Source organism: Leopardus geoffroyi, chromosome A2 (genome assembly GCF_018350155.1).
Source record: "Leopardus geoffroyi isolate Oge1 chromosome A2, O.geoffroyi_Oge1_pat1.0, whole genome shotgun sequence".
Taxonomy (NCBI): domain Eukaryota; kingdom Metazoa; phylum Chordata; class Mammalia; order Carnivora; family Felidae; genus Leopardus; species Leopardus geoffroyi.
In genome coordinates this window covers 32,992,290-33,017,279 of record NC_059331.1, presented here as the reverse complement: position 1 = coordinate 33,017,279, position 24,990 = coordinate 32,992,290, and the positions used below count along the sequence as shown (strand labels likewise).

General features: G+C 42.7%; 1 protein-coding gene across 20 annotated transcripts in view; it reads left to right on the top strand.

The window, feature by feature from the left end:
- MAGI1 (membrane associated guanylate kinase, WW and PDZ domain containing 1) overlaps positions 1-24,990 on the top strand; it is a 656,496-nt gene that overhangs the window by 485,265 nt on the left and 146,241 nt on the right. For all 20 annotated transcript variants that reach the window (XM_045493448.1, XM_045493457.1, XM_045493443.1 and 17 more), the window contains exon 3: positions 22,132-22,251. In XM_045493448.1, coding sequence (XP_045349404.1) covers positions 22,132-22,251 — 120 coding nt within the window. The remainder of the gene's footprint in view (positions 1-22,131; positions 22,252-24,990) is intronic.

Below are 24,990 nucleotides of genomic sequence, written 5' to 3'. Positions count from 1 at the left end.
AGTACAGCATTACTTCCTCTGTATTCTCTTGGCCAAGCAAGTGGCTAAGCAGATTCACATTCAAGGGGAGAATTGAATTTCATGTTTGAATGGGAGGGATTAGTGGCTTTTTCACCCCATGACAATCTATTACTTCAGTTACTATAATAGCCTCTTAACCATTGTTCCTCTTTCTCTTCCAGTGCATCATGGAGTTTATTCTCCACTCAGTAGACAGAGTGATCTCTTTAAAATCAAAATCTGTAAGGGGCACCCAGGGTGGCTGTCAGATAAGCATCCGACCCTTGATATCAGTTCAGGTCATCATCTCATGAGGTGGAATCAAGCCCCACCTCGGGCTCTGCGCTGATATCACGGAACCTGCTGGAGATTCTCTGTCTCCCCCTCTCTCTGCCCCTCTCCCCGCTCATGCATGCACACTCTCCCTCTATCTCAGATAAATACACATTTTTTAAAGAATCAAAGTCTGTAAAATCTCATGGCACTCCTCTGGTGAAAACCCTCCCATGGTATCCCGTCTTATTCGGAGTAAGAGCTGAAGTCCTGAGGGTGACCTACATCTGCCTGTGTTACCACGTCTTCATCATCTCTCCGATCTCATGTTTGACTCTCTCTGCTCCATACTGTAATTCAGGAAGCTAGTGCATTCCTGCCTCAGGGCATTTGCATTTAGTGTTCTGTGCTGGGTGTCTAGAATACTCTTCCAGGTTTTCTGTATCGCCCCTGCCCTCCCTTCCTTTAGACCTCTGCACATATTTTCCCTTCTCAGCGAGATATTCCCTGATCATATAAAGTGCTGACTTTACCTCCACCAGCCGGGATCTCCTGCCATTCTTACTTTTTCGCCCTTACACTGAGTGACATTCTTCATATTTATCAGCTTATGTATTGTGTATCTCCACCCATTGGAGTATAAACTCCAAGGGGACAGAGACTGGTTTGTGTTTTGGCCATATCCCAGTACCTTGAACACCACTCGGCACATAGTAGGTGTCTAGTAAATATCTGTTGAACACACCGAGGAACCTGATTTCAACCCAGGTTTAAGTTTTCATGAGTTTTGTATCCATGCTTATGAAGTATTTTAATTTATAAATATAACGTAATACTTCGTAATGCTATGAGATTAAATCTGGTTTACCAGACAACTGTTGGGGACTCCCAAGTCACATTGAGGAGCTCCAGGGTACAGGATTTCACTGCGATCACTAATGCCCAGCTCCTCTCCCTTTCCTTTTTCAGAGACATTCAAAGGACTTCCTGTCATGTGGTGTTACCTGAGCCCCACTGTACCCTTCTTTCAACCAATAACTGCTACTACATGTCCAGTCTGTGCTAGGCCCTGAGGATATAGTGGCACAGATGTAACCCTAGTCCTCAGGGCGTTAATGCTGTGGTCAAAGAGAAAGACAACAAATCAGTGTACAGATAATAGAAGTCGTTACAGATGGTGGAAAGTGCCATGAAGGAAATATGCAGTGGTCTATGAAGGAGAATTAGAATCTACCTTATTTTTTTTTTTTAATGTTTATTTGTTTCTGAGAGAGAGCCCACACACAAGCTGGGGAGGGGCAGAGAGAGAGAGGGGGTCAGAGGATCGGAAGCAGTCTCTGTGCTGACAGCACAGAACCTGATGGGGGACTCGAAGTCCCGAACTATGAGATCATGACCCAAGCCAAAGTCCAACGCTCAACTGACTGAGCCACCCAGGCACCCCAAGAGAGAATCTCCTTTAGAGCCAGGGAAGGCTTTGGTCACAGAGAGCTTTGGGTTGAAATTTGGGGCAGGGGGATGTGAGAGACAGGGAAAAACCTAAGGGAGAGGGTGGGAGGGAGAATTTGAGAGGGGGCTGTGTGAGCATTCTTGCTGGTGTCTTTTAAAGGCAGTAATATCACGAAGGCTCCACAGTCATTAAACCTTATTGCTTCCTAGAATTCCCACCTGAAAATACCATCAATGGGGATTAGGGTTTCACCATACGGATCTGGGGGTGATATATAGTTCAAGGCAGTGTCATTTTTAAAAATTTCTTAAATGTTTACTATTTTGAGAGAGAGTCGCGCGCACACACACACATACACACACAAACACACACAGAGTGCGAGTTGGGGAGGGTCAGAGAGAGAAGGAGTCACAGAATCTGAAGCAAGCTCCAGGCTCCGAGCTGTCAGCACAGAGCCCGACGTGCGGCTCGAACCCACGTACCCCGAGATCATGACCTGAGCCGAAGCCGGGCACTTAACCAACTGAGCCACCCAGATGCCCCTTTAGAGCAGCGTCATTTGAGCAAATGCTTGAAGGAGGTTTGGGAGCAGCCATGAGGGTATCTTGTGAAAGAGTGGCCACCTAGGGCGAAAGTGTGGTATGCCTAGAGATGAGTTATGTGTAACAAGTGCAAAGGCCCGGAGGCAGGATCTTGCCTGGAGTTTTCTAAGAACAAGGAGATGCGTGGTGAGACATGAGGACATCAAACTTGAGAGATTAGGCTCCAGAGTCAGGAAATCTTAGGGTTTAAGCCTAGAATTAAGAGAGTTAAAGCCCACTTTTTAACTGTGTGATGCTCTTAGGCAAGTAATATGTCCTTTCCAATCCTGTTTCTTCTTTTGAGAACTGGGAATATTAATACTATGCTCATGATTATGATGAGATTTGAGGGGCCAAGGAATGTAAAGTTTTTGGGCAGTGCCTGACATAATTAAGTGCTGAATAAATATTTGGTTGTGGTAGTGATAGTTGTAGACCTGTGTTGTTGTTATTATTATTATTATTATTATTATTATTATTAGTGTTTATTTTTGAGACAGAGAGTGTGAGTGGGAGAGGGGCAGAGAGAGAGGGAGACACAGAATTTGAAGCAGGCTCTGAGCTGTCAGTGCAGAGCTTGACGTGGGGCTTGAACTCACGAAGCGTGAGATCATAACCTTGGCTGAAGTCGGATGCTCAACCGACTGAGCCACCTGGGTGCCCCTAGGCCTGTATTATTAATACACATACTATTACTGGTTCTGCTGCTTCTCCTTCCTTTCCTTCTCTTTTGATAAATTTTAGAATTTTTATAGTTCCGATACCTTGGCTCTGTGTAAAGATGTTTGAATTTTGCATCCATCAGTACTCCTCTCTCCAGTAAGCTTTGGGATGTATCATCACTCTTGTTTTCGGGATTTGCATGACCTGAAGCATGTGAGTGTCAGGTACACAAATATGGTTGTGGAAAAATAGCAGTGCCTTTTCCTGGTAAAGTCCCGGCCCGTGGCTGTTGAGCAGAGATTGTAACGGAGCCTCTAAGTGGTGAAGGACAGCTGTGACGGCTATGAATTTCCCTCGAGATTCCAGGACTGCATCCCTGGGTCTGGTGTGGTGACTGGGGACTTGGGGTCCTTCACTGTTGATAGTGTTCCTGTCTGGATGGTGGGGACATTTGTCTTCTTTGTGCTCTTTTCTGGGTTCTAAAGTTTTTACAGCAGGTACTCAATTACATCTGAAGAGAGAAATAAGGCCTTGACGGTTGTTCATTTTAAAGTTAGCCACTTCTCAAAATTTGATCAGGCCCTATTTTCTTGAATCTTCTGTCTTCCATTTTCCATTTATCTTGGTGTAAACATCATCAATGGCCCTTGGTTGGTATTCACTGCAAGGTTTAGAACAGTACCCGTTCCTCTGAAGGGTGTCATTTCCTGTTCTACCTACAGAAAACAAAACTTTTCTTGTACCAAATTCTGTCAAGTCGCTTTTGAAATGAACAGCTTTAATCTTTCATTACTCTTTTCAGATATAACATGGATTACACGTTGAGGGTGGAAGCAGCTTTCTGTATTTCCCAGCTGGCTCAATTAATACCCTTCTTTAAAAAATTTTTGGATTTGTTTTGGGAAACCAAGGCCGTGGCGGTAGCTTCTGGATTTATTAAAGACTTGTTCCCTCTGGGCAAAAACGTGAGTCTCCCACAAGATGAGAAAGTTAACTTCTGGGTAAATAGGGTAAAAGGCAGGCGTCTGCCGAAAACTCCTTGTAAGATCTCCGGGATCATCCATCACATCACCAGGTCTCCCCTGCTGACAGGAAGCTAATGGCAGTCATACCCTGCTGCCAGATCAAGGAAATAAAGATTGCCTCTACCCTCTCTTTGCCCTTGATCAGCAGGCGCTGTTGACAGGGATGACGAATTAGATGAAACCCCAGGGTGAGGACCAGTAAGCATTGTGTGATATGACAGTTAATTAATACGTGTAAAATAAAACACAAACGAGTGAAACAATTTCATGTTTTGCTTTTCTAAGAAGACATCTTTCCTGTGTCACAGCCAAGATGTTACTAACTTTTAACGAATTGGTTTAAAAATTTTGGTCTCTCAAGTCACTGATTTGATCCTTGATTTGATTTTATCGATTCACGGTGGGTTCTGTTGTGTAGCTGACAAGGGCATGATTTGCATTCTTGGGTTAAGGAGAATCCTGTAGGCTTCAAATGCTACAGCCATCTCAGAAGGCAGCCCACTCAGGCCCTGGACATCTCTGAAGTAAGGATGTTTGAAAAGAGCCAATTTCTATTAGAAAGCATAGAACAATTTATTGCTTTATGTGATAATTATTCCAAGTCACTTCTAGTAATGAAGATTTCTATTTGATTTTACTTTTTAAAAACTGACCACTAATTTTCTAATGATACCACTGATACATCACAGAGTATTCTTAATGAAATAATTGTCGTAAAGGTCAGTATGGCTAAAGGACAGGATTTTCAGTAGGTCACATCAGCACAGACATCTATTCATCACTGTCTACATTTTCCCAACAATGTTTAGAAGTATTAATAATTGTCTTTAATTCCACCTCTAAAAGCTACCTAATTTGGTTTAAGAGAGTGAAGAATAATTTATATGACTCACCTCTCTAGAAGGTGTAGTCTGTAACATAAAATGAGCCATGTTTGTGGTGAGAGAGGTCCACCATAATGTGAGAATATAATTGCTCATTGAGAAGTGAACTAATCGAAATGAGGGCAATAACAGTTAATCAGCTGGGTCGAGATCATCCATATTTTTTTGGACTGTGACTTATATTTATGGACATAATTGGCAAGCGTTAGATAAAGTAATGGATGGTCCCAAGCTGGTGTGGGGCGGGGATGCCAATAAAGCCTTTACAAGGTAAATGTTTGTATTAAACAAAGGGCCGGGGGTGGGGGGAGCACATGTTAAAAACCAGAAAGAGGGGCACCTAGGTGGCTCAGTCGGTTGAGCGTCTGACTTCGGCTCAGGTCATGATCTCACAGTTGGTGAGTTCGAGCCCTGTGTCAGGCTCTGTGCTGATAGCTCCGAGCCTGGAGCCTGCTTCACATTCTGTGTCTCCCTGTCTCTCAGCCCCTCCCCTGCTCATACTCCGTCTGTCTCTCAATAATAAATAAACGTTAAAAAAAATTTTTTTTTTTAGCTGAAAAAAATGTGGCACCTAGGTTGCTTGGTCAGTTAAGCATCCATCTGTGGATTTCAGCTCAGGTCATGATGGTCTCACAGTTTGTGAGTTCAAGCCCTGCATCAGGCTCTGCGCTGATAGCCAGGAGCCTACTTGGGATTAGGATTCTCTCTCTCCCTCTCTCCGCTCCTCCCCAGCTTGTGTTCTCTCTCTCTCTCTCTCTCTCTCTTTCTCTTTTCCTCAAAATAAATAAGTAAACTTAAAAAAATAGGAATATTCAATGTTTAAGTTTTCCACTCCATAACCCTTTACTACTATGCTGAAATACGATCTTAGAAATCGTACTGTACCCACTCTGTTTTCCTTTACCCTGTAAAGGAAACACGTGTGTGTTTTGGTAAGGAAAAACATAACTATGGCAGTAGAATATCTTTGGTGCAGGCTTAATGTGGTAACTAACTCCTACTTATTCTTTAACATGTCCTCGTCTACGTGACACGATATTCCCTTTGTTTGGACATAGCAGTATGTATACTTGATGGAAGCCAAAATACAATGTACGTGGCAGTGACTCTGGCTGACAACTTGGGAAGGCTTTAAGAGCTCTTATGCCGATGTCAGCTGAGAACCAATGTAATTATTAAATCAGTACAAACTCCTTTTTCCCCCTGTATCCATCTTGAATTGTTCTTACAATCACTCTGTTTTTTTTTTGTTTTTTTTTTTTAATTTTTTTTTTCCAACGTTTATTCATTTTTGGGACAGAGAGAGACAGAGCATGAACGGGGGAGGGGCAGAGAGAGAGGGAGACACAGAACCGGAAACAGGCTCCAGGCTCTGAGCCATCAGCCCAGAGCCAGACGCGGGGCTCGAACTCCCGGACCGCGAGATCGTGACCTGGCTGAAGTCGGACGCCCAACCGACTACGCCACCCAGGCGCCCCACAATCACACTGTTTTGGTATTCAGGATAAATTGATTTCTCTCTTTATATCCAGCCGTATAGCATTTGTCCCATAAGCAAATATTACATCCTTTCAATTAGAAGGAGTTAATCATAGAAAGAATAGCATGATAACATGGAATTAGGGAGCTTGAGGTCCTCCAATTTCATCGTCTTCCAGCAAACAGGCATTTTCTTATAGATGCGGATGATTAATGACAAATACTAACTTACATGATGGTATTTACAAATGTGTTGATTTTGTGATTTCTTACCACAAGACAATCCAGTGAGTTGTGTTTGGAAGTTATTATGTACATTCCTGGGAGAGGATTTGAAAGATGATGATTAAGGACAGCAAGTTTTGTGAAGATAAGGGGGGAAATACCTGTCTGGGGAGAACTGAATTAGGCATTACTCATAGGTACAGAAAACCTAAGTTCCATGTTAGCAGTGTAATAAATGATCAATAGCTAGTTTCTTTTCTTTCTTTCACAGCTGTTTCCCTTTAAAATTAGAGTGTGTTGGGACGCCTGGGTGGCTCAGTCGGTTAAGTGGCTGACTTCAGCTCAGGTCATGATCTCGAGGTCCATGAGTTCGAGCCCCACGTCGGGCGGGCTCTGTGCTGATAGCTCAGAGCCTGGAGCCTGCTTCAGATTCTGTGTCTCCCTCTGTCTCTGACCCTCCCCCGTTCATGCTCTCTCTCTCTCTCTGTCTCAAAAATCAATAAAGGTTAAAACAAATTAAAAAAAAATAAATAAAATTAGAGCGTGTTATGGCATTGACGGTAACGATGCGTCTCTCGTGATGGCCATTGTTTGTTGAATTCCTATTATGACCAGGCTAAGCATTCTATGTGTGTCGTCTTATACAATCCTCGCACAACCTTATGGGGCAGGTGTTGTTATTACTCCCATTTTAGAGATGAGGAAAACAAGGCCTAAAACATTTAACTTGGCTATAGTTGCACAGTTTGTAAATATTACAGCTGTAATTAGAACTCACCAAGTCTGATTTCAGATTTTATAACAATGTTTTTCTCTTGTCATTCAGGGAGTCTAGAGGCCCACAGTTTTTTAGGAAAGTGATATAAGGTAATTTTCTGATCTCATCCTTCTCTTTGTTCATATATTGGGAGGCCTCATGGAAGCAGCTGTTACATTGTTACAGAATGAATTATACCTTGCACATCTTGTTCCTGGAAAAATAACAACTCCTGTACTAAATTGTAATATCCTTGAAGACAGAGACTACTTTTTATTTATCTCTGCATCTCTTTCGGGTAATATTAGCAGCTTTATTGATACACCGTGCAGTTTCCATAAAATTTACCCCTTTAAAATGCACAATTCAGCATTTTAATCGTATTCCTAAAACTGCAACCATTGTCACTGTCTGATTTTAGAATATTGTCATTACCTCCAAAAGAAACCACTGCCCATTAGCAGTCACTCTTGATTTTTTTCTTTTTTAAGCTAAAGAAAGGAAGCTTCCACTTATTCGAAACATTCAGCATCAGACTTACAAAGTCACCTAATTTCTGGAAACTCGATATTCTTAATTCATTGTAGCTTTTCACCAAAATAATCATTTTCAGATTTCCTTTTGAAATTATCTGGTGGAGATCATTGGAATTCATTCATTTCTTCTTATTCAGACAATTGCTGTCATTAATTCAGAGAACATAAAAAGTATTGGCTGTCATAACGGAGAAGGTCTATCTGACATCGTCCTCTTTTATCGTAAACAGCCTTTAGTGCTAGGATATGGGTTTAGTGACTTCTGGAATTCCATTTTGAACAAAAATGCCTCAGGATAATCCTCAAAAGTTGATTTTTGATAAGCGTGCATCTAGGGTAGAGATTCTTATCCTTTATTTCCCGATTGCTGGATGTTTGAAATGAATCAATGAGAGCTTGAGAATTTTCACTTTGCTTTTTTTTTTTTATGTTTATTACTTTTGAGAGAGACAGAGCACAAGTGGGGGAGGGGCAGAGAGAGGGAGGGAGACACAGAATCTGAAGCAGGCTCCAGGCTCTGAGCTGCCAGCACAGAACCTGACGCGGGGATCGCACTCGTGAACCTCCAGATCGTGACCTGAGCCGAAGTCAGGCACTTAACTGACTGAGCCACCCAGGTGCCCCTCACTTTACTGTTTTTAATGAATGCAGGGTTTCCACGAGGTTAGAGTGCCAGCGTTCCCTTCCTCACGTAAAAGAGGAAGAGTGGTTAATATTTAGTTTCAAGTTCCTACCTGACCTTCCTGTTCACTGGCTTGTGGCCTAATTTTTTTTTCACATTTATTTATTTTTGAGAGACAGAACGAGACAGAGTGTGAGCAGGGGAGGGGCAGAGAGAGAGGGGGAGGACACAGAATGTGAAGCAGGCTCCAGGCTCTAAGCTGTCAGCACAGAGCCTGACTTGGGGGCTCGAACTCACTGACCATGAGATCCTGACCTGAGCTGAAGGCAGAAGTTTTTTTTTTTTTCAACGTTTATTTATTTTTTTTGGGACAGAGAGAGACAGAGCATGAACGGGGGAGGGGCAGAGAGAGAGGGAGACACAGAATCGGAAACAGGCTCCAGGCTCTGAGCCATCAGCCCAGAGCCTGGCGCGGGGCTCGAACTCAGGGACCGCGAGATCGTGACCTGGCTGAAGTCGGACACTTAACCGACTGTGCCACCCAGGTGCCCCTGAAGGCAGAAGTTTAACCGACTCAGCCGCCCAAGGGCCCCACCTCCGGCCCAATTTACCTCATTAATCTGGCTAAGAGTAGTAAGACATAGTTCTTAAGAGCTTGGGTGTGGGATCAAAAAAGTCGTGAGGGGGAAGCATTCTCCCCTGCTGCTCAACTTCATCAGCCCCCTGACCTTTCTATATTGAGGACAGGTGATGATTTATTCACCCTCAGGCAGAGAGCTGTGGAGGGTCACCTGCTCCCTCCCCAGCAGTCCGTTCCTCCACCCCAGTGTTTCTTTACATCCAGGAGCTGTTGCTGTTCTGTGGCTGTGAGGTCATGTGTTCAAATCTTGCCTCTGCCGCAGCACTGCCAGCTGTGTCATTTTTGGCAAGTCTCCGCATCTCTCTGCATACATGTTCTTCTTCATGCAGTAGGGATGGTAATGGTACCGACCATCTAGGGTTATTACAAAGATTAAGTGAGGCAGTGCGTATAAAGTGTACCTATCAGCCTAAATACAGATGTTTATTACGAACATAATTTAAGAACTCTTGTTTATTTTGTGCAATGGTTGGTTTTGTTTGTTTGTTTGTTTGTTTGTTGAGAGAGAGAGAGAACATGTACATGCACAACTGGGGCAAGGGCAGAGAGAAGGGGAGAGAGAGAATCCCACATAGGCTCTGTGCTGTCAGTATAAAGCCCAAGGCGGGGCTTGATCCCATGAATGCTGAATTCGTGAGCCTGAGCCGAAATCAAGAGTTGGACGTTTGACTGAATCACCCAGGTGCCCTGAACATAATTTTTTTCTAATGCTTATTTATTTTTGAGAGAGAGTGTGTGTGTGCGCATGCGATGGGGGGAAGGGCAGAGAAGGAGACAGAGGATCCACAGCAGGTTCTGCCCTGACGGCAGAGAGCCTGACGCAGGGCTTGAACACATGAACCGTGAAATCATGACCTGAGCCAAAGTCAGACGCTTTAATACTTAACTGAGTGAGCCACCCAGGCACCCCTCCCTGAGCATAATTTTTAAATGCCTTAAATTTGCTAAGGATTTTGTATCCTTGCATAGGAATTGATTTGTTATAAGGATTCTGTGATATATAGTCTGCCGATGGTTACCCTTCCTGTTTTACAGGCAAAGACATTAACTGCATAAAAAGGGATTTTCTAAGGTCAGTGACATAATTTTAGTGGCCAAGCTGAAACTAGAACCTGATTCTTCTTATACGAGTTGCTTCCTTTTGAAAAATCGCCGCCTTTATTCATTGTCAGGAGCTAGTCGCTTGCCAAAGGCTTCCGTATATATATATATACATCCTCTCTCTGTATCATAATGTGATGGATGCCCTCAGCAGTCTGCAAGGTCCACATTCATCCTTGGAATTGTGTACATCTCCTTGAAAGGGGACATGTTCAAACTTCTAATAACAAAGGACACCTGGCCTTCAGGAAAAGGATGTATGGACAATTGGAACAGTTCCTGTTGAACTGTCTTCCTCTTGGTGGCTCCCTTGGATGAGGCACTGAAAACCTATTTCTCTTCAGCCTCAGTCACAGTTGTAGACAGTCGAGCTAGAAGTAAGATCACAAAAACCAGATCAGATGCTCCCCATCTCTGGTATCTAGGCCACTTTTTAAATCATCAGCACAGCGGGACAAGTGCCAAGCCTTTATTTATTCCCAGTGTCTTAGGTGTGATTCTTTAATGAGATTCCTGTGCCTCTATCACGTGTTGTTCCTCTATGCAAGACGGAACTCGAAAAGATCTTGTGGTAACCATCATGTGAGTTGTTGATGGCTTGACAACATTTGTCTTGATAAACTTGCTGTTGAGCAGCTTGGCAATATTCCATTTGAGACATGATTACTGAGTATTCTTTGTCATGGTCAGGATTTGAAAGATGAGGGTGCTACTTATGACCTTTGTTAAGATGGTTGGAAGGTTTAGACGGAGGGAATGTCCAATTAGTAAAAGTGGTGCTTCCCACAGGATCCATTTGTGGTGACCCGTGTATTAAGGTTCTCCAGAGAAGGAGAATGGGTTGGGGGGTGAGGGGAGGAAGACAGTATGTGTAGAGAGAGAGTGGGAGGGGTAGAATGATATTTACGGTACAAATTGGCTCATGCAGGCAGTTGTAGATACTTAAAAATTCTACACTCTGGTCTTTGCATATTGAGAACCAGGAAAATCTGTGGTGTGATTGAGCCTGAGTCCAAAGTTCTGAGAACCAGAGTAGCCAAAAGTATAAGTCCTTGTCTGACTCTGAAGGGCCCAAAATGAGAACCTCCACTGCCCCATAGTCTGAGGGCAGGAGAAGAAGGATGTCTCAGCACAAGCAGAGAGTAAATTTGCCCTTCATCTGCCTTCTTGTTCTATTCAGACTCCCAGTAGATTGGCTGATACCCACCTACACTTGACCAGGGTAGTCGTCTTCCTGCGAAGCTCTTCAGGAAATAACTCCCACAAACACAGGCAGAAATGACGTTTTACCAAGTAACCAGGCATTTTCTAACCGAGTCAGGTTGACGCAGGGAAACAACCATCATACCACGTGAGACCTTCCCTCCTCAATAAGGCTTCCTTTGAAATGAAGGAGGGAGTGGAGATTTGTAGAACATTAAATAACAGGTCAACAGCTTAAAAACTTTGATCCCTGTCCTCGTAGGAGTAGGTTGCCCTTCTTTGGTTCTCATTTTGTGGTGTTCCCTAGGGACGATATCTGTCGAGTCCCTTTTAGTTTTTTATAAGGAGGCATCTATTTGGATTGGACCCAGGCCCAATCAGATTCTAGGCTCTCTGAAAACAACTTAGTTCCGCTGAAAACATAGCACAGCTTGTGTGTGTGTGTGTGTGTGTGTGTGTGTGTGTGTGTGTGTGTGTGTGGTGGTGCTCACTGACACTAACTGGCAGTTTGAGACCCATTCATTCCTATGACCATTCCGAGTCCACTGAGCTCTCACGTCTGAGACCACCAGTATCTTGAGTCTTTACCCCCTCCTTCCCTGTATGTTTTCCCATCTCTCCATCCAACACACACACACGCTCACACACCAAATAAGAGCCACAGAATACTTGCAGCCCTTCCCAAGGCTCCATGACTACCTTGTACATCTCTCTCCTCTTGTCACACTGCAACTTTTTCCTGCTCTTTAGCACACTTTTCCCTCACCTCTGGTTTTTCTGTGAGGTCCCTGTGATCAGAGAACCCGGAGCCTTCTCTGGTTTCTCCGTCCTCTCGCCTATTATTCTTTCCTCACAAGCTTTAAGCTTTCTCGGGGTCTTGCTCATTCCCATCACCTGACAGAGTGTACAACACTTTAGATATGGTTGTAACGAGAATGATAGAGATGCCATCATGTATTGGTTGGAGGGGCAGTTCTAACACCCTCTGCTCCCTGACGAGCATCCGGGTTCTGGCATCTGTGGAGTACATACCTAGCAATTCCCTGGCACATAGTAAGTGCTCAATAAATAGTAACTGTTAATGTTTTTATTTTTAATTCCCTAATCAAGAGTCTTTCTTGACTTTCAGTAGTCGTATCTATGTGGCCTAGCTTCATGCTCCCTCTACCCCTTTCCCAAAGGATAGAGATTTGGAAGGATGCAAGGATGAGACCAGGTGGACTTGTTTTAAACATATGTATGTTCTCTTATGAGAAAAGATCTGTTGGACTTCTGTTGGATACTTCATGTTAAGTAGCAGTGTTGGCAATACAAAAGCTTTGGTAAAAGAGAGTGGTTTTATTTAAAAATCCAGGAAGATAACATCCAGTACACATTCTGATAGCGCCACAGTTGGGTGCCTGTTGCCACCTTTAAGGCACCAGAGAAAAATTGTTTGTGTTTCAAATCTTTAAGGCTCTGGTCTGCATTTGTGGCTATGTCGTTTCTAAATCTGTCTGGGGCATGAAGAGATTTACATACTTCTTGCTGGGCACCTGGGTGACTCCGTCAGTTGAGTGTCCAACTTTGGCTCAGGTCATGATCTTGCGGTTCGTGAGTTCGAGCTCTGCTTCGGGCTCATGCCAGCAGCTCACAGCCTGGAGCCTGCTTCAGATTCTGTCTGTCTGTCTGTCTGTCTCTCAAAAATAAATATTTTTTAAAAAGCAAAAAAAAAATTACATTCTTCTTGTGATTGGCCTGTCTCCCTAAGAAAAAGGCGTCTCCTCATAGAAGAATGTTTGCAGTGGCAAATGCAATGAGATTTGTATTTCTGGGCTGGTGAGAAAAGGAAGAAGGTCATTTATAAATCAGAGCCAGGGAGGCAGGAACTTTTTGTACAGGGTGAAACCATAAAGACTGCTTAGTTGTGGAACCTGTGTTCACTCCGTTTTTAATTTGAAACCAAGGACTGAAATAGCTAATAGGCCTACGAGCTCCTACACACAGTAAAGCAGGCTGCATTAACGGAGGGTCGGCATCCAAAGAATGATGTAGGTTTGAATTTGAAGATATTTTGCATTGACACAAAATGATTTTATTGTATCTAAATCATAAGCACAGAGATTGTTCTCCATGAGATCTGCAAGCCTGTTGTTGAAATTCACATCCTGGGACCCAAATCAACGTCTGCGGAAATCAACTCCTGCGGAAATCAACTCCTTGCTTTGTTTCGGACGCTTCCTGCAGCTAGACGCTGTGATGAGATAGGTCCACACAGGCATTGTGTCATCGGAGGGTCACCCAGAGCCCTGAGTACAGCCATTTGTTTTACTTCCATGTAAAAATTTTTATTGTTTACAATTTTTATTTAATTTCTATCATTCCCATCCTTACCTATCTATATGTGAGGAAAGGAAGGCCGGCAAAGTTCAGCAATCTAAATTCTTTAGAGGGTAAGGTGGTGGACACAACACAGACTTGGGCCCTCAAGCCTCTAACCTCTCCCAGTGTTTCCTCAGGGGTTGGAGGCCTGGTTACAGTGGTTCTCAATGACTGTAAGTGATGGGAGATGAGTTAGGCATCTATTTGGTGCCTAAAACTTGTTTTCGGCTTCTTGCTGCTGCTCGAACATTGAGCAGCCGCTTTTCTTTGTAATTTTTGAACAATCGTCATAGTTCTGTGAAGTAGAAAGTCTCAAATTGGTGCTAATGGGCCTCTAACAGCTTTCTGATGTTTGTCAATCTCCCCCTTGTAATAAGAGGACGCAGACCTCAGGCTCAGAGCATTAGGCTCTAGTAAAATGGAATGGCTTTATTTTGTTTTTGCTGTATTTATTTTTAGTCACTTATTGTTTATGGCAGAATGAAACCCATTCTTCACTTGAGGTAATGCTAAATGTGTTTTTATAAAATAAATTATAAGTAGTCAAATCAACCTTCATGGTATATATATGTATACGTATATATACATATAGTTCTGTAGGTGCTGAGAAACACGGAGAAACTACAGTCGAGGTACAGAACAGTTCTCTCCCCTGCCCCCTGTGCTCTTGCTTTGTGGTCAATTCTATCTGCACCTTGTCCATTCGCTGATGACTCCTTCTCCATCCTGCAGCCTTGCCTTTTAGAGAGAATCAAATAAATGGGAGCACACAGGAGGCAGCCTTTTGAGTCTGGCTTTTCTTTCACTTGGCACGATGTATTTGAGGTTCATCCATGCTTTACCCGTCTGCAGTCTGCAGGGACTGAATACAGTCTGTCCTTTCACCCGTTGAAGAGCATTAAGTTTGTTTTCATTTAGTTTGGAGTGATTCTGCAGAAGGCCGCTGTAAACCTTTGCGTATCAGTTTTTGTGTGGACAGAAGTTTTCATTTCTCTAGGATAAATCCCTAGGAGTGTGACTCTTGGGTCACATGGTGAATTTATGTTTAGTGTCATATCAAAATGACAAAACTCTTTTCCCACTGGCTGTGCCATTTTGCAGCCTTCCCAACGATGTATGAGAGTTTCAGTTGCTTCATACTTTTGCCAGCTTTTGGTATTGTAAGGTTTTTAAAACTATTTTAGTCAGGGGGCGCCTGGGTGGCTCTGTCGGTTGTCATCTGACTCTTGATTTCAGCTGGGGTCATGATCTCACAGCTTGTGAGAGAGATCAAGCCCTCTGTTGGGCTCTGGCCTGACAGCATGGAGCTTTCTTGGGATCCTCCCTCTCCCTTTCTCTCTGCCCCTCCCCTGCTTTTTCTCTCTCAAAGATAAATAAATAAACTTAAAAAAAAGAAAAACCTAATAGGTATGTAGCAGTTAAGCATTTCTTTTTTACATGAGTATAGTTCCATTTTTCAAAAAGTAGTTTGATTTGAAGGGCAAATATTGAGTAAATCTTACTGCCTGTCCTGTAATAGGGCAAAAATTGTGTGAGTGGTAGGTGACTGAATGAATTTGTAGGAACAGTACCTTCAACTGTGCTTCATCTCCATTAGCTAAAAGAAATGAACAGCATGAGGCTGTCCTAGATAGCCAACGAATTTCAAGCAACGCGAGTAATTGCTTTATTGTATGGAATGATCTTGCCTTAACATCGACGGTAGTTGAAGGGACTATAATTTTTTGAAGTCTCATTGTTGGATTTTGATAAGCAGGACCCAGATTAATTTAACAGCAGGTGAAATCACTGACTATTAACAGTTTAGTCTTAGTAGGGTAATGATTCTTCTATTAGCATTCTGGCCTTGAGACCTTTTGGACACGTACTGAGTGACAGCTTGCCTAAACCCTGATGATACTGGGAATATGAGGCAGGAGGAAACAGCATGGTGCGTGCCATCCCTAAGATTTCGTTTGCTGCCTCCATTGGATATTTCACGAGAATGTTCAGATTCAAAGGAGAGATCTAATGAGCGCTGGATCCATCTTCCTTTCTATAGCCACGGTTTGTGGAGTTTGATAAGGAAGCTCACTTTGTGATTTCCTCAGGAAGGGTCACTCAAGCCAAGTATACCAAAAGTTTATGAACCATAAAATGTGCGTAAGAAGCAAGCAGCCACTCAGGCTTTAAAAGGTGGACTTTTGGGGGCATTGCTAATTCATACTGAAACATTCAGCAGGGCGTAGCTCCAATTCAGTTGTTCAGTTATGATCAGGTGGTGGGAAAGTTTGATGGCATTGACTACCCAGTGAAATTTTGTAAGCATTTTAACACTTAAAAAAGGCTCTCTTTAAGTGACTAATGGATTGAGGTTTAAAAAATAAAATCAGGCAGGGGCACCTGGGTGGCTCGGTCGGTTGAGCGTCCGGCTTCAGCTCAGGTCATGATCTCGCCGTTTGTGAGTTCGAGCCCCGCATCGGGCTCTGTGCTGACAGCTCAGAGCCTGGAGCCTGTTTCAGATTCTGTGTCTCCGTCTCTCTCTGACCCTCCCCCGTTCATGCTCTGTCTCTCTCTGTCTCAAAAATAAATAAACCTTAAGAGAAAAATAAAATTTTTTAATTAAAAATTTTTTAAATAAAATAAAATCAGGCAGAAAATGAACAGCACCATCTTCTCGACTTTATATGTAGTATATTTTTATTCATTAACTAAAGGTAAGTGTTGTTGACATGGATGCCAGCTTTCTGTGCCACGGGAAACCTTGGAACATAACTGTTTGTTTGATTCACTTGGAGCCTGTATTCTGTTGCACAGTTTTGCAAGGACTAAGTGACTATGGAAGATAGTTGAGTAGGGTACCCAAGAATCAAGTTGTTCAAGATTCCTGAAATAATCATTCAATTTATAAAACGCCAGAACAGCTACATACCCATTCGTACAATTCAGAGTATGAGAGGTATTTAAAGGAATAATCATGTTGTCTCTGTTCGTTTCTGAACCCACATTCCTGAGGTTACCTCTGCTAAGGATTTAGGATTATTCTGCCCACTTAATGATTTCTTAACTCAAAAAACATGCAGCATCCATAGGGCTTCACTAAAATGCAGTGATAGTTTACATAGTATTCTGTAACTTGTTTGTGTCATTCGGCTGAACGGCATTCCTTCCTTCTGGTGACTGTGTGTAGATCTCACTGCTGTTTACATAGTGAAAACATTTTCCTGAGGGTGAATCTACCGTATTCCATGCAATCATTCCCATATTTATGGGCACTCAGGTTTTCATTTTGGAGGACTGCTTTTGCTTCGGTCTTTTTGTTTTGTTTTTGCTACAAACCCTGCTGCCACAAATATCTAAAGAGATTTGTTTTCCTAAGAGACCATACCTCTTCCTGGCTGCCTTGTTACATGACCTTGGGCAGTTAATTTTCCTTTCTCTCTCAGCTTCCTCATCAATAATATGAGTATAATAACAGTCTTTCCTTTTACCTTTCTTGTAACAAATCCAGGAATATTGACGGAGTGCTTAACATTGCCTGTGACCTTAAGTAAGCATCCAGTTAATGGATGCTATCCTTTCCTACTCTACGGTTTGATCTTCTCTCTCACTCCTGTTTTCTGTTTGTTTGTTTTTTTGCAGGCAAGGAGGTGAACACTGTGCTTATTTGCTTAAATCTAATAACTGTAAGACACTGGCCCGATTTCTGGCTAGACAAGCAGAAGGCAGTGTTGTAGGACGTGGAAAACCCCACTTTGTCAGCCTGGTGATTATTATTTTTTTTTTTTAATACGCTGTCCCTGAGGAACATGATAGAATTTGTTTTACTTCTCATCTGCCAGGAAGTAACCCTTCTGGCTTTGTTAGAAGTGTGGTTTGTAATAATTGTACCCACCCCAGATGGCTCCTGAAAACCCTTTGAAATGCCATCTGCCAGGCGTGTGTCCAGCCGGCAGCCTGTCATTCTGCTAGAAGAAAAGAGGAGGCGGGGTCCCCTCCCCTGCCCTTTTCTCCCTAGCGTCACTGAATGGAGCCTGGTCATGTTGGCCCAGACCCAGGGCGGGTTACTCGGAGGATAACTGGGAGTAAACCTCCTGCTAGCCTGCAGAGTAGAAAGGTTTTGTCTGGGTAATAAACCCTGAAGGTTCCGTGGGTGGAGACTAACCCGCCCCCCACCTCCTTCCCCTGCAGCTCAAAGGCCACCAAACATATTTATTTACACGGGAGAAGAGTATCTACTAGTTTTATTATTCCTCTAAATGTAGCATTTTTGAAGTTCTTCTGTAATTTTGAATCCTTTCAGGAAATTAAGACCCAGGGGTGACTGTTGCTTTGAAAGGAAATCTGGCAAACTGGTCAATGGCAAAGAGAAGGCGGCTACTGAAGGAGAGGGGAAAACCCATCGTTGTCTGGTTTTGGAAGACTGCAAAAACCCAACAGATCTTTCATTTGGTTTTATTTATCCTCATCTTTTTTTTTTGGGGGGGGGGGTGGGGTTGGGGGATAGATTAGGTTAATGGATTTATGGTATGGTGCCTGAGTAGAAAGTTGCCATACAGAACACATTTAGGACAGACCCCTTCACGGCAAGTTTCAGAGAGTTTCTGTTCTTGACCCACACTGGGATTTCCCAATATGGTGGAGACTGTGTTTTCTGAGCAGCCGGATAAACAGCTTTTTCACCTGGCTCCAAGACAACACGCCGTCTTCCTTTGCTTCTTCCTGCCTTGCTGACCACTACGTCTTAGTTTTCTTTGAGGGTCTTTCTCAGTTTCTAAAAATTACAAGGTTTTAGTGTTCAACCCAAACCTCTTGCCTTCCTTTTCCACACGCCACACACTCTCCCTGGATGATCTCTGTCTCTTACCTTCAAATGCCAGTGGTTTGCTGATCAGTCCCGATTTTGTGTCCCCGTCTCCACTCTGATCTCCAGACTTACCTGGTCAGCTGTCCATAGCCCTCCGCATCTACGTGTGTAATCAGCATCTCAAACTTGACCTGCCCACGAGTGAACTCTCAATGTTTTTCCCCTAGGAACCACTGCCTCCCCTGTCTTCTTGATCTCTGTAAAGGGCACCAGGCCATTTGCCTATTTTGCCCAGGTCAAAGAATGGGATGTCAGTCTTTATCCTTCTCTTTTTCTTACACACTCCTTCCACTCCATCAACAAGTTCTGTCTTCGAAATACAGACCTAGTGTGGCTTGGTGAGTTTAATCTGTCTATCCTGTGGACTGTATCACAGCTATTTGTAATATTCACCATGGATGATAGAAATCTGATTGCTTTGCACTACTCCCCACCCTGCGATTCTTGTCTATGCCCTGATTTTCTCTCACATGGACCCTGTAATAGCCCCCTCACTGGTTTCATTGCTTCTGTTCTTGCCCACCTCCTCCTACTCCTCTGCCCAAAGCCTGTTCTCAGACAAGCTTCATGATCTTCTTAAAATGAATCAGAGCACCACCCTGCTGAAAACCTTCCAGTGGCTTCCCATCTTCCTTAGGATAAAATATGAAGTGTCTGCTGTGGCTTCCCTAAGGTGTCCCCTTGCTTTTATTTCTAACCTCCTTTCCATTATTCTGTCATAATTACTCTGCCCTTCCCCCAACATACGGAGCCTATTCCTGCATCAAAATTCTTGGCCTCCCCACCACTCCCCTACTTTCCAATCACTTTGTCATGGCTCTCATTTTAGGTGGCCGCTCCTTAGCCTGCTTTTTCCTAATCCCCACCTAAAATAACTTCCCCGCCCCCTACCCCGCTTCCTTCTTCCAAGATACTTTAAAAATTTTTTTTCTTAATGTTTATTCTTTTTGGGGAGAGAGAAAGAGAGAGACAGCATGAGCGAGGGATGGGGAGAGAGAGAGGGAGACACAGAATCTGAAGCAGGCTCCAGGCTCTGAGCTGTCAGCACAGAGCCCTGAGGCAGGGCCTGAACTCATGAACCGCAAGATCATGACCTGAGCCAAAGTCAGCCGCTTAACCGTCTGAACCACCCAGGCACTCCTCTTCCAAGATACTTGTAAATCCTTTATCAAAAAAAAAAAAAAAAAAATCCTTTACCTTACATTGCTCTGAGACATGTTAATCTATGTTTCCTATGGACGAATTGTTTCCACCTGTAATTATATGCTATATTCACGTATGCATTTTTTCTTCTTTCATAGTAAAATGTAAATTCCATTAGGTCAGGGGCTTTGTCTTATTCACCAGTGTTTCCTCAGTGCCTGAACTGGTGCTTGCTTTAATTGGGACCTCTGTAAATATTTGAACTATAGCATTCTGTCAACTCATTTCATTCTGACAATGCTATAAACTATAATATGTGCTGACAATTATTGAGCTAAGCCTTCTGAAAGGTTTACTTCATTCAGTGCACACTGCAAAGCTATAGCGTAGGTACCACTGTTATCCCTAGTTCACAGATGAGGAAACGAATAACAGAAGCTAAGGAACATGCCCAGGACCACAGGTTGTTGGGAGGAGTGGCAAGCCTTGAACTTGTCATTCCCACCGCAGACACCTACTCATCAACAGTATATGGTATTCTTTATGGTTCTGGAGTACCTGCTCTGTGCCTGATATTGGAGATTGCAATTTAAAGCTTGTAGTCTACCTAAAGGGACTTGTATCATTTGCCAGGTGAGCCAGAAATGGGAAGTTAGGAGATGGTACAAGAGTAGACTTCTGGGGGCGCCTGGATGGCTCAGTCGGTTAAGCGTCCGACTTTGGCTCAGGTCATGATCTCAAAGTGTAGAGTTCGAGTCCCACGTCGGGCTGTGTGCTGACAGATCAGAGCCTGGAGTCTGCTTCATATTCTGTATCTCCCTCTCTCTCTGCCGCCCCCCGCCACCCCACACTCTGTCTCTCTCTCTCCTTCAAAAAATAAGTAAACATTAAAAAAAAAATCGAGTAGACTTCTGGACACAAGAAGGCTTCTTTACCAGAAAGCTTTAGTATGTGGGACCTGATAAGCAAACGTGTGCAATAAAACCATACTGTGGACACTGTGCAACTCTTTAAAACATTCAGATTTCAGATATTGGAAAAATCAGGCTCATTTAAAATGTACTTACCCCGAGTTAAATACGCAGCAAGTGTTGAGGTGTGTGGGGGTTTTTTTGTTTTTTGTTTTGTTTCGTTTTTGACTTGAAAGCATTCTGGATAGCCACCGTAGGTGAATGGACATGATCATTCACCTAGGCAAGTGATCATAGAACATTAGAGCCAGAAGGTACAAACAGTTGGTTATTTAATTGTTTTAAAGTTTCCAGGATTAGGGGGAAATCCTTGCGTACTAAGTTCCTAGGAATCAAGAAGAATCCCTGCTCGTTACATAGGAAACATTGACCTTAAAGCATCACAGCTAATGGTGCCTTGCAAAATAAGCTATGTAGATGCTTCACCTAACTTGAATGTAAGAGCAGAAATCATGTGTTTGGCTCTCTTTTGGTCTTTCCTAATATTTAACATTAGCTCCTAGTACACACTATGTAATGGCTTCTTGGTTGGTTTTCTTCTTTGGTTTGTATGTAAACCACATTCCTTCCTCATTCCTTCCACACTTTTTGTTGAGATTAGGCTAAAATGATAGGTCTGGAGCCTAGCACCTGAGCTGGGTGACTTAAATACTCCAGAGGCCCCGTATGACTCATTAGAAGAATTGTTATGTTCATTAGTCACTGAGCGAATGACCATATTAATTCAAGAGGAGGATTTCCTAGTAAATTCAGTGTCCCTTCTTTCCAGTCAGAACTTAGGGGTGGCCTCTTTTCGTCAAACATATTAATTACACAGAGAGCAGCAGCATTTTAAACCCTGGGAGATCTCCATCTACCGATCTTGGGTAATTGCGTTTCTCTAGTGATATGTTGATGCAGTGGGTGTCATTTTCTTCAAAGGGCTTATTACATTGGAACTTGCTGGATGTACCTCGGAACACAAGAATTGTGAGGCCTGTGATAAACACATAAACCTCTTAGGCTCTGAGCTTAAGGTGGATAACTTTTTAGTATTTACTGGAGTCCTAAAAGCTGCTGGTTGTGAATATTGTCCGTGTAAAATCCAGTCTGCCTTTTTCATTCAGTGCATTTTAAGAAATGATAAAACTCACCCCAGGCTACCCAGCTGTGCTTGGTTTGCTCTTTCTCCCACCTGAAGGTCGCCAGCACTAGAGGGTGGAAGTGGTGATGCTGTGCTGTTAGAACGAAGGTGCCTTGACCAGGTCCCGGTCCGGGCAGATAGGTGGACCGTCGCAGGTCCTCCAGCCTACGGAACAGGTTATGTTAATTACACCTAAATGGGGAACTTCCTGTTTGCATTGACTGATGGTGTCCCTTGCATTTATGCAGGCACAACCCGGTCTCCGAGAGAAGGAGAAGTGCCTGGCGTGGACTATAACTTTCTGACTGTGAAGGAGTTCTTGGACCTCGAGCAGAGCGGGACCCTTCTGGAAGTCGGCACCTATGAAGGTGAGCATGTCTACGCAACAGTGGTGAGGATGCCTCTGCCCTGGGCGCTTTGGAGGATCGGGGCCACACAGGCATAAGTGCTTTGTGAATAGAGGAGTCTCATCAGCTACAGGAGATTGCAGCTCACCTTAATGTGATTGATGAAATAAGGTGTATGGAGTAAGGCTTTGTGGAGCTCTTCAAAAATAGTTCTGGGGACTTTTCTTCTCCAAGAGTTTTCTCGTTTATTAATTTATTAATTTAAATGTGTGTATCTGTGTGCGTGCACGCACACGCCTTGTTTTTCAGTATGAGCATGCATGGTATTAGAAGGGCGCCTGGGTGGCTCAGGCGGTTAAGCATCTGACTTTGGCTCAGGTCATGATCTCACAGTTTGTGGGTTCAAGCCCCATTTCATGCCCTGTGCTGACAGCTCAGAGCCTGGAGCCTGCTTCGGATTCCGTGTCTCACTCTCTGCCCTTCCCCTGCTCACGCTCTGTCTCTCAAAAATAAGTAAAAATATTTTAAAAACATTTTTTTTAAAAAAAGAAGAGGGCAAAGAGTCATGGTCAGTCACAAAATGTGACCTTATAGGTACTGTTTTAAACTTGAAAATGGAGTGTCATGTTTTACCACTAATTGATTTTTAATGCATTTTTTGAATAGATAATACATGTATATGGTTCATGAAACAAAATATTTCAAAGTATTAAATAAGTAATCTCTCTTCTAAACCTATCTTTATTTGCCTAATTTTACATTCTTCTTTGTCAATATTACATGCAATGCCATTAGTTTTTGATCACCCTTCTGAAACTTCTTTATGTAAATACAAGGATACATGTGCATGTGTGTATATAAACATATGTGTTTTGTGCATGTGTTTTTATGTCTCCCCTATTTTACACAAAAGGTAGTGTGCAATACATGCTGTTTGGTACCTTGGTCTTTTATTTAATAGGATGTCCGATACGTTTTTGCAATGCAGTAAGAAAGCATTAGTTTTATATTTTAAATGGCTGTATAATCTCATTGTGTCAGCATGGCCATGATTTATTTAACTAGTTCCCTATGGATAAATACTTTTAATGTTTCAAAACACTACCTGCTTAAATAACATGGATATAAATCATTTCACACAAGTGCAAATATGTCTATAGGATGAGATCCCACAAATGGTGTAGCAAGGTCAAAGCCAAATGTGGGGAAAAAATTCAATGTATGTTTTCTGGAAACATTATTGTAGCTTGATTGTTCTTTTGAGTGTAACTATTTGAGACTGAAGACCATAATATGATACAATTAACTAGGTCAGATTATTAACTTGGTCAAATTATTATGGTAGGTCTTAATAATCATTTTAAAATTTGGATTTATTGGGCGATCACAGGGGCATTTTCAAGAGTAGACTTAAAAACAAAGGGTACAAACAAAGACTGTTATTTTATTAGGGATATTGTAGCTTTGATGTGATAATAACCCCTGTTCCAGGCAGTGGGTAACAATTAAGTAAGGGTCACAGATCTTATATATGCTGATTATGGTTTGATATTCTTTGGAGGGGGGAAGGGCAGAGCATTATCTCTGTACCTACTGCCCATTTCCAAATTGTGAATATACATTAGGCTGTGTTTAGATGTTAATCAATTCCTGATTGTGAATTCAGAAATATTTCCCTTGAGTATTGGTAGTTATCAATTGTCTTAGTTTCCTGGAAGTGTTGGGATATGATTGGTGGTTAGGAGACTGGAAGGGAATCTGAGAAAGGGTGATTCACTAAGGCCTAGGAGTGAGGTGAGGGAAGAGGGGGGCGGTACTAAGTGGATGTACCAGGAGCCTCTTCAAGATTGTCTTGCAAATGTGAATGTAGTTGAAAATTCCAGTGGCCCAGACCAGAACAAGTGTGAATCCCCTTTCATTAGCAGAAAGTGAATTGTCCTTATTTGAAATCAGTTATTATGCCCGTCTGGGGAGCTTGAATCCCCTCATCTAAAAAATACCCATTTGCATTTTTGGAAAGGTTAAGGGTGGGAATCATGCAATCCCAAAGAGTATGTGTTGGGTTGAAAAAGAAAAGCACGTGGCATAGACAACCACCTGTCTGGGAAACAAGGAAGCTAACCTCTTTTTATGGAGTTGTTTATATTACAAGTGATATACAGGTGGAGTCCGTTGGTTTTCTCATTTCATTTTTATCACTTTGACAGAGTAGCTGTTATCACCGAATATTTAGATGGGAATGCTAAGACCAAGTAGCAGTTAGGAACATTTTCAAGGTTCAGAGCTGATGTTAGAATACTGGAGCCCGGAACCAAACCCAGCTCAGTTTGATTTTCAGATCTCACACTCTCTTTCCTGAAAACGCTAAGAAAAGAATATCCTGGCTATAACTAAAAAATCGTAGAAATAACTCATCCATACCTTAACCTAACTTCATGCTGGGTAGCAATAGGGAAGCATTTTTCAGAGAGCATCTGATCATCTCATATAAAACCATCTTTCTGTGAATGTTGGTTGCTCTGTTGTTTTGGAGTTGAAATTTCTTATGCCCAGCATTAATCCATTCCATTTTTCAGCCTTTTGACTGTTCGGTGTATGTCAGCCTTTGACCTTTTAGCTGTATAATTTTCCTACCATATGAGACAGCTCATACTTTTTTGGAACCAACTGAAGTGTATTATGTTGACTCTTATAAGCTAGAAGCAAAGTGGAATTTTTATTAAATGCCAAATACTGTCAAAGGCATAGAGCTGGCCAGAT